Raw genomic sequence first — 10,086 nt, 5'->3', positions numbered from 1 at the left:
AAGCGCCACCCTTTTTTTCCGGTTAGCTACAGGTCAAGCAGGTCTCCTAGCGTTCCATGCCGGTGTTCACCTAGCCCTGGCCCCACCTCCTGAAGCAAATAAGTCTCCCCATTGGACGCCTTGAATAGGTCTTTTTTTGCTGTCCTTGGGCACGCTGGAGAAATGGATACTTTTGTTAAAATTGCCCAGCTACAAAAGCAGAGTGTTTTTTTCTTCCAAACTAAGTTAATAAATATCAAACGAGTGAATACATAAGGCGGATGGGAGGGTACGGTCGGAACTGAAGAGAATTGAACTTAAGGTTGGTACATCGGGGTGCTTTTAACAGCGGACCGAGTTGCTTCCGGGAGAGAATGGGCGGGCAGAGAATTCTGTGGGTTTGGCGGGTTTCTCTGGCTTCCTAAGTATTTGATCATCCCGCAGCCAAAGGAGCAGGATACCACGGGACTCAGTGAATCCGTCACAGCCGAAACACACTGTTTCCGTCTCCCCGATGGCCATGCCCACGGTGAGTGCCCCGGCCGCGGCAGGGTGCCCGGGTGCGGGCGGCTGAGGGGAGGGGTTCTGGGGCGGGCTGGCTTCTGGTCACGTGGTCAAGCGGCGAATCAGGGTCCGGCCCGCCAGGCGCCGGGGGCGGGGCCCGCTCTCTGCAGCCCCCGCTATCCCCCCGACCCCTCACCTCCAGGGCTGTGCAGTCGCTTTTCCGATTCTGGAAAAGACACTGAGATGGGAACTAGCGACAGTCCGGAATGTTGGGGTCTGTTGCTTATGGCTTGTAGTCTTTTCTCGATCTAAATAACTTTGAGTTGCCTGAGACAGAAACGAAACTAGTTCTTAATTCAAATAATAGGCTGGGCTGGTAAATGGCTGGGGAAGAAAGTGCTTAATCTTCCTGAAGGAGAAAACCGCAACAGCATTTATTTGCTTCGGTTTTAAAATCCTTTACAAACGCCGGTGAATTTTTACGTAATGTGAGGTCGTTTCCTAAGTACCTAGCTTTTCAAACAAGTTCATTGAACTTATTCAATTTTTTTCCCCATTCAACTACTTTCGAATAACTTCTCGCTTGTTTCCTAATTTATTCAATGGCAATCCGCGCCCGCCCCCCGCCCCGTCTCTCTTTTTTTTAAAGGTTCAGACTGCATAATTTTTATTAAGGTGAATGTTTTGTAAAATACTGGATGCCTAAAGTACCAGTTGCCAAGCAAAGATTATAAATTTATATTTAAAGTAAGAAAAAAGTGAAATTGACTAATCAAGGATGAGTATGTCCTAAAGATACGTCTTTAAAAATAATGAAAATTGGAAACTTGAGCCCTAACGTTAAAAATGTCCAAATTTATGTGGAAGAATGTGGACTGTGTATGGAGCTACAAAGTGATTGAAATAAATCATCAGCTTTTGTTGGTGATTTGAGGGGTTGGAGGGGTGGTAATGTACACTTTAATGAATTTTTTCTTGCAGGATTTTAAAACTTATGTAGATCAGGCATGCAAAGCTGCTGAGGAATTTGTCAATATTTACTATGAGACAATGGACAAAAGAAGACGGGTGAGTGTTATAGACTACTACTCTTTATTAAATACCAGTTCTTTCTTTCTTTTTTTTTTCTGAGCCAGCCATTCATCTGACTTGCATAAGTGATAGCTGTGTTCTTTAAAAGCACATTTCTTAAGGAAGGGTTGGTATGGCATTATGGAAGTGTGGACTCTGGAATCATACCCCAGCTTTGTGTTTGCCAAGCTCTGTAACCTTGGGCAAGTTGCTAACCTCTCTTAACCTCATTTTATTTTTAGGGTGGTAAATGGGAATTAATTTAACTACTGCACTTATCATGGGACCCAACGTATATTTACTTAAATATGTTACATTTTGTTCCTTCCATTGTATAACCAATATGGTTAAAATAGTATTAATGCTAGTGAAGGGGGTCTGCATTACAAGGACTGTTCCCTGATTTGCCCCTTTAAATTCATATATTAATTGATAATTTTCAATTAAAGCTCACAGCTGTAGCTGGCACTCACAAACAGAATCTGCATGGCTTGGATACTTTTAGTCTTCAGCAGAGCAAGTTCTGACTTCATCAGCTTTTTTCATTGTGATTTATTCCTGAGCCATATCTTCTAAGTAACTATTTCAGTATGTGCTCGAGAGTCTTGCCTAGGTCTCTTATCGGAATAGGACTATGTTTTAGATAACTTTGTCTACGCTGTAGGTTCAGAAGTTAGTATCACTAAAAACTATTTTGTTAAGGCAGAAGATTAAAAAGTTCTTGATACTGACGTTTGATGACAAGGGACAGGGGCAAGCGATGTAACAATGGACGTTTATTGTGCCTTGGTGCCTTCAAAGACAAAGTAGTCCCCCCCCCCAAAAAAAAGGAAACATAGTTCATTTCCAGAGTCCAAATGTGTGTTGGCCCTTTCATCAAAGTTAAATTTTAGAGCTAAGCAAATGTGTCCTGTGACACACTAAATTCCTGTGACTGACTCCTGGGATTAAAAAGTTAACTCTTGAATTCTGCCTTATTTGAGCTTTAACTTACTTGACTTAACAAAGACTCTGCTTTAGCAAGTACTCCTGATTCTTTTGAACTAAATATGCTATTTCCATAGTGGTGAAAGGAACGAAGGCTTCCTAACACATACAACATTAAATGGTTCAAACATTAAATAACTCACATGTATATAAACATTAGGATTGAAGTGTACAGGTAAGGCCTGATTGACAAGTATGTTAATTCACAGAATTAGAAAAGGGAGGGAGATTAAAACTGGTTCAGGGCTGCATGGGCTTGAAACCTGTGATCATTTAATTTATTTTAATACAGAGAGCAAAACTTTAAAAAAAAACACTCTTCCAGTTTGATACACAGTTTTCTCAGTGTGGCTAAAGAGAAATATGAAAAAGAAAGTATTTAGCTAGTTGCCTAGTTTATTAAAAGCAGGATAATGTCTATTTAAGGCCAACGTTATAAGGTGCATACCTTGTTGACACTGTCTTCCCATGAGAGGGGGCAAGGGAAGGAGAGATGGAGGAAGAACAATAAAAATGTTTAGATACTACCTGTAACCTTTCAATCCATTTCTATAAAATACCCAGAAACAAAAAACGTTCCCTTTTTTTCTTGTTTCTTTCTTTTTAGGCAATAACCAGGCTGTATCTGGACAAGGCCACTTTAGTATGGAATGGAAATGCTGTAACAGGGCTGGAAGCCCTAGCTAATTTTTTTGACATGTTGCCTTCTAGTGAGTTTCAGGTCAATATGCTAGATTGCCAGCCAGTTCATGGTAAGATCATGGTCTTTTAAGATACTTCCTTTGTTTTCCTTTAGTGAGCAGTGAACTTTAACATCAAAAGCAGCTAGCGATTTTAAGTGGTAGAAATAATTATTTTTTGAGCAAATTAAATATGAAGAATTTAGCTGTCAAATCAAACTTTTGGTCTTCCTTTAGATGTATCTCTCTCCAGAGGACCACTAGTAGGTTTTGGCGGATTGAGTGATTATGGCTTAGTAAAAGTCATGTGACAAATTGAGCCTTAATATGATTTTTGTTAATGGAGAGGAACGACTATTTTCCCTAAATAAGTTGTTGCCTTCTGTACCTTGAAAGGTCTCCAGAGAAAATTATACCTTATCTCTGATTAATGTGTTTTATAATCTTACAACCTATTAAAATTTCATAGAAATTCACTGTTATGTGAAAGGATGACTTTTGGCAAGACAGAATTTGATTCAAGGTAGTAGATTGATGCAGTTTATAAGATTAACCTCTAGGTGGGGTCCTAAGCATCTTAAGTAGTAGTTGAGTGTGATTTTTTTTTTTTTTTCCCTTTATGGTTCTTGAAAAGAAAGCTTAAGAAGCAAAATACGACAGAACTCTTTTAGAAACCCAATGAAATATTAATAAATACAGCAACCAAATGGTCCTATTCTAGATATAAGCTTTTTATTTTTGAACTTTAGAGCACCCAAAATCTTTCTGGACTGAAAATAATGTTAATATCTTTGAAATGATTATTGAGTTTTCTGGCTTTGGGTGCACATGCTCAAGATAATGTGCAAAGTAAAGAAAGTTTATGAAACTTTTTTTAGTGTTAAATTTTAGGCAGTGTAGTTTAAACCTGAAAATCTGCTTACTTAGAGAGAGAATCCAACCTCTTCTCTTTTTTTTGTGTGGGTGAAGAGCAAGCTACTCAGGCCCAGACTACAGTTCTTGTGGTGACCAGTGGAACTGTGAAGTTTGATGGAAACAGACAACACTACTTCAACCAGAACTTCCTGCTGACTGCTCAGTCTACTGCTAACAATACCGTGTGGAAGATTGCAAGCGACTGCTTCCGTTTTCAAGATTGGGCTAGTACTTAAAGGGGGCAAAAGTCCATTCTTTTTTGGTCCATTAGTTCCAGCAGTAGAAACTTATAAGAAGTAATTCATTGCATTGTAGAAGCAATAAAAACTAGTATGTGCTGAAACTAAATTTCTTTAATATTTTTTATTCCTAGCAGCACCTTTTCTAGCAGCTGCCAGTTTAGATCATTGCCCTTAAGAGCTTTAATGTTAGTTTTCTACATGCCTTATATACGTTTCACTAATGACATTCTTACAGTAACATTAAACCCATGGTCTCTGTACTAATATACTCACTGTGAGCCCAGTGTATTGCAAAAATTAAATCCTTTTATAGTACTGTCTATGGGATATCAGCACAATGTAACTCTCTGGGATGAAGTGGGGTGATTTTTGTTATTAGGCTAATTTTGTAGTACAACATGTACCTATTTTTGGTAAACACTGGTAATGCAGTTTAACTATGAGGCTTTTTCAAATCAGTTCAATGAACACATTACTAATTTAGGTTTACATAACTACTCTGACATACTAGAATGGCATGTAGAGATGTTCAGTAGTCTTTATGTTAAGTAATGTAGGTTTTTTTTTTTATGTTGGCATGTTTTCTTAAGTGAATTAGTCTACTAGAGAGGCATAAAATGTTCTCGATTGATACCCGAGTGTTAGATACACTCAGTGGCTTAAAAGCAAAACTTAAGAAAGCTTTTTCTTGGCAGCTCCAGGTCTGTAACTTTAGATAGTGAATTGTAGTAGTACTAAGAGCTTTAATGGGAGAATGAGAAGTGAGAAGTGTAGAGATCCGAGGTTGGCCAAAAGCAAGGCAGGGTGGCCAAATGGTACACTTTTGGTACTTGTTTCTACCTCCTAAAAATGTAGCCTAATTTTAGGATTTAAGTCACTAAAGTAATAAGTATCCTAACCAAATGGTCATGAAGGCCACTTTTGTTCTAAGAATTATTTTTAAAGGTTTTTCCAGTTCACCTCATACTTATCACTAGTATATGTATCAGTTTATTCAAGAACTTGTGGGGGTAAAATGTCAGCAATAAGCCTGACCCTGCAACAGGGTCTGACAGGAAAGTTGGAAACAAAGCCATCACTCCCTCTTTGGGACCCTTAACTTCTAAGTCTTCCATGTGAACTTCAGGCCAAAAGTCTCCTATGTACTACCCACCCCCAAAGTGAGTGATTTGTTCTCTGTGTTTACACTGTCAACTGCATGGTCTTTTTACTACTTAAAGTTTAAATTATTTAATCTCATGATTTGTTCTTTAATATGGCATTGAGCAAATAGATCTGTTATAAAACATGTTCCTGTTATGTGGCTAACACTTTGTCTTTTTAGAGAAAACAGAACAGCAGATCTTCATAAGCCCATAAACTTCAGAAGAACCAGTTGATCCATTTTATGTCTCAACATCTAAAGAGAAAGAAATCTAGCTTTGGTTTTTGGTTAAGCTTTAAATGTTTCTCCATTCTTGAATTTATTGTTTTCATGTTTTTACACTAGGTGTGCCAGCTTTGTTTCTACATTGCAACTCGAAGTTAATGTTTCTTGTCATTTAATTTGAAAATTGGTGATTCATTTACTCTTGTTGCAGACTACACATTACATTTCTGATATATTAGCAAAATAGAATTAAGTAGGAGAAGGGGATGGAACTGAAATTTAGACCACACCTTCCTACCTTCTTGTAGTACTGACTAAAATTTACACATTATACTCTACTCAAAGTAAGTTTATTCTAATTTTGGATTGGCTTTTTAAAACCACAGCTTTAGCAGCAACAATCAGATTGCCCAAATATTGCCCGTTCCCTTAAGAGGAACAGTTTCAAGTAAAAGCTGCGTATAACAAGCAATAACTGAATTGAATGGTTGTATACTGTTCATTAATTCATTGTTTTAAGACTTATATATGAATTGCTTTTTCCAAACTCTGTATAACTTTTAAATGGCTGGAACTACTCTTATATGGACTAGACTGTATTTTTGACATGGGCATATTTTTGTAACTTGAAAAAAATAAAATCTGCCTTGTAAGAGTTTTCTCAAGCCTGGTTTAAGGTCTCTTGATTTTTTTAAGGCTCCAGAACAGTTGGTTGTTCCTTTTTACAATATAACGCTTTAAAAAATTTTTTAAGTTAGAATGTTGAAAACAATGGTTGACAACTTGGACTCTGTCTTTTCTTAGTCTACCTCGTTCTTCCTCTTTTCCTAGCAAATACTCACATTCCTGAGATCACCTGTTTGAAGTAACAGTGACGTTTTTGGTAAAATGTTGGAAATTTTAACCTTGAAAAACTAGCCAAAATACTATATCCAGAAGGCAGTGAAACCAAAACTTCATTTTCAGAAAAAAAAATGGTCCCATTAACTTTAATTCTACATTAAAAATATGTCAACAGACACTTGAGTGAGAAGAGGCAACATCCTTTAAAATCAGCTCCTGTATTTCATCTCTTCGATGAGGCAAGTATTTTTCCCAATTTAATATCCCTGAAATTGGTGTATTTTAAACTGATGCTAATGCATACTTTAATTGGCCTTCTTTCTTTTCTCGGTACGTAAAATACTGATGAGTCTTACATTTGATGGCATCTTAGATTGATGAAATACAGTAATGAATTTTGCCTAGACAAAAATGGTTAGGAGTCTACTTATGTGTAAATTTGTAGGCATTAGTGGAAGTAAAAGACTGTAAACGTAAGAGGCTAATGACTCATGACAAACTCTGTCACCAAGTTATTTGCATTTCATGTCTAGCTCATAAGACTGGAAGAGCTGCAGGCCTTATTTAAGCATGTAAGTGCTTTGGTGAATTGGAATCAGCATTTTCCTAGTTTTTGGAAATTTCCTAGTAAGGTATGTAGTGTGTCTAAAAAGATACTCCCAATGAGGTTAAAGGGTAAATGCAGTGTTTGGGAAAGGAGCAAGAAGTCAAATAAAAGCCAAGAAGGTACCATGAGTTCTTTTATTCTGGAATGTTGCTGGATTGACTTGCCCGAAATTACTAATGTAGGAAATTTGTTAGCAGGGGACTTCATTTGCTGAGTTTTGTTATAATTTGATTTAATATAGGATAGAAAAGGTAAGCATGGATGTGCTTTAACATAACCTTACATATTTAGGCGGGAGATGGTAAGGCATATTTAGTTTTTTTATTTAACAGTTGTCTCTACAATAAAAATATTTCATCAAAACACTTGCTACCAAACTCTGCTGTATTCTATTAAATATTTGCCCTTCTTTGTCAAATGCATCTTTCTATACAGAAAATTGCTCAGTGACTATCAGTGGGCTGTGTACATCAGTCTTGCTTCCTAGAGAAGCACTAAAAAGGAACTGTAGAATATTGTTGGAATAATGTGTCAGATGAAGGGTCTTAGGATACAGACTACATCTGGGGTTGAAGTATATATACCCTTTAGATCAGTGGTTTTCAAAGTTTTGCTCTAACCCACAGTAAGAAGCATAAAATGTCACAACCCAGTATACAAATACATGTATATATAACAAACTAATAAAAATTATATATCAAAAATAAAACTCATGGGCTTCCCTGGTGGCGCAGTGGTTGAGAGTCCGCCTGCCGATGCAGGGGACACGGGTTCGTGCCCCGGTCCGGGAGGATCCCACATGCTGCGGAGCGGCTGGGCCCGTGAGCCATAGCCGCTGAGCCTGCGCATCCGGAGCCTGTGCTCCGCAACGGGAGAGGCCACAACAGTGAGAGGCCCGCGTACCGCAAAAAAAAATAATAATAATAAAATAAAATAAAAAATAAAACTCATGCTTCCTACTTGCAATGTGTTTCTACCATTTTCTACTTCATTTTATTAATTTTTAAAAATGCTGTTCATAGCCTGCTGAATTGATTTTTACAACTTCCTAATAGATTGTATCAGCAGTTTGGAAAGCATGAAAATAGAGGAAGCATAATATTTTCACCATCACTTTCTAGTGGGTGGGGCGGGTAGGGTCAGCTTCTAAAAAGTAGTGTCGTGTCAGTGATGTCACCTTGGCTTAGAAAAGATCAAAAACTCCCTCTCAGGCATGTCATATTTGTGGAGAACCATGAAGGGCAGCCCTGTTTTCCTCCCATTCCTTATCTTGTACCCGAAGTTCAAAGCTAAGAAAGCAACTGTTTAGGCTAGTCTTTAGGCAGAATCTGGGAATAGGATGTGTGGCAATGAAGTTAAAACAGGAAGGAGGCCGCCCTGTTTCAGATGTGCAAGCAGAGAACTGAGAAGGCAATTCCAGCGGAACCATTTTTGAACATGGTTTCATACCACGTGCACTGTATTTTAACCTATTTTAGGTGAATTTCACATGTTTTTTCTCTTTCCTTCCCTCCTTGGACACCCCAAACATCTGCATTCAAACTTCCCGGTTGGGAATCCCCTGGTGGTCCAGTGGTTAGGACTCCGAGCTTTCACTGCCGAGGGCGTGGGTTCAATCCCTGGTCGGGGAACTAAGCTTCAGCAAGCTGCACAGCGTGGCCAAAAAAAAAAAAAAAAAGGCTGTGGTGGGCTCTAAGGTGTAAATCCTGGTCCCGGTCCCAAAGGAGACCTGTATTCTAAGGCTGTTGTGTCCCTGATGTTGCTTTGTGACCCTTGGTGAGTCACGCACTCTGGGCCTCTGTCTTCTGCTGTTGAATGGAGATTTGCCCAATCTGGCCCACCAGGCGGTTGTGAGGATCAAATAAGACAACAAATGGGAGAATATTTTGATAAGTGCTACACAAATACAATGGTTCTAATTTTTTTTTTTTTTTGGCTTGGCTATTGGCTTCTCCCTCTCCCCAAATTCTGTTTCTTTTAGGTTAAAATCAGTTGATCCGGACTGCTGTTCACAACCAGACATTCATTTGAAATCTTGCCACTAATCAAAACTACAATGAGATATCATCTCACACCGGTCAGAATGGCCATCATCAAAAACTCTAGAAACAATAAATGCTGGAGAGGGTGTGGAGAAAAGGGAACACTCTTGCACTGCTGGTGGGAATGTAAATTGATACAGCCACTATGGAGAACAGTATGGAGGTTCCTTAAAAAACTACAAATAGAACTACCATACGACCCAGCAATCCCACTACTGGGCATATACCCTGAGAAAACCATAATTCAGAAAGAGTCATGTACCAAAATGTTCACTGCAGCTCTATTTGTAATAGCCAGGACATGGAAGCAACCTAAGTGTCCATCGACAGATGAATGGATAAAGAAGATGTGGCACATTTATACAATGGAATATTACTCAGCCATAAAAAGAAACGAAATAGTTATTTGTAGTGAGGTGGATGGACCCAGAGTCTGTCATACAGAGTGAAATAAGTCAGAAGGAGAAAAACAAATACCGTATGCTAACACATATATATGGAATCTAAGAAAAAAAAATGTCATGAAGAGCCTAGGGGTAGGATGGGAATAAAACACAGACCTACTAGAGCATGGCCTTGAGGATATGGGGAGGGGGAAGGGTAAGCTGTGACGAAGCGAGAGAGTGGTATGGACATATATACAGTACCAAACGTAGGGTGGATAGCTAGTGGGAAGCAGCCACATGGCACAGGGAGATCAGCTCGGTGATTTGTGACCACCTAGAGGGGTGGGATAGGGAGGGTGGGAGGGAGGGAGATGCAAGAGGTAAGAAATATGGGAACATATGTATATGTATAATTGATTCACTTTGTTGTAAAGCAGAAACTAACACACCATTGTAAAGCA

General features: G+C 38.7%; 1 protein-coding gene across 2 annotated transcripts; it reads left to right on the top strand.

The window, feature by feature from the left end:
- Positions 1-323: 323 nt before the first annotated feature.
- Positions 324-7,556, top strand: NXT2 (nuclear transport factor 2 like export factor 2). 2 transcript variants are annotated; one of them, XM_059049846.2, is made up of 4 exons: positions 324-508; positions 1,465-1,551; positions 3,149-3,293; positions 4,191-7,556. In XM_059049846.2, the coding sequence occupies exons 1-4, from the start codon at positions 494-496 to the stop codon at positions 4,370-4,372; spliced, it is 429 nt and encodes a 142-aa protein (XP_058905829.1). In that variant the 5' UTR covers positions 324-493; the 3' UTR covers positions 4,373-7,556. The 2 variants fall into 2 exon arrangements, with proteins under 2 accessions (XP_058905829.1, XP_066880127.1); XM_067024026.1 differs by lacking the exon at positions 324-508 and adding an exon at positions 634-757 and having other exon boundaries at positions 4,191-6,411.
- Positions 7,557-10,086: the final 2,530 nt, after the last annotated feature.

Source organism: Kogia breviceps, chromosome X, assembly GCF_026419965.1.
Source record: "Kogia breviceps isolate mKogBre1 chromosome X, mKogBre1 haplotype 1, whole genome shotgun sequence".
NCBI lineage: Eukaryota > Metazoa > Chordata > Mammalia > Artiodactyla > Physeteridae > Kogia > Kogia breviceps.
This window is presented reverse-complemented; position numbering and strand designations above follow the sequence as displayed.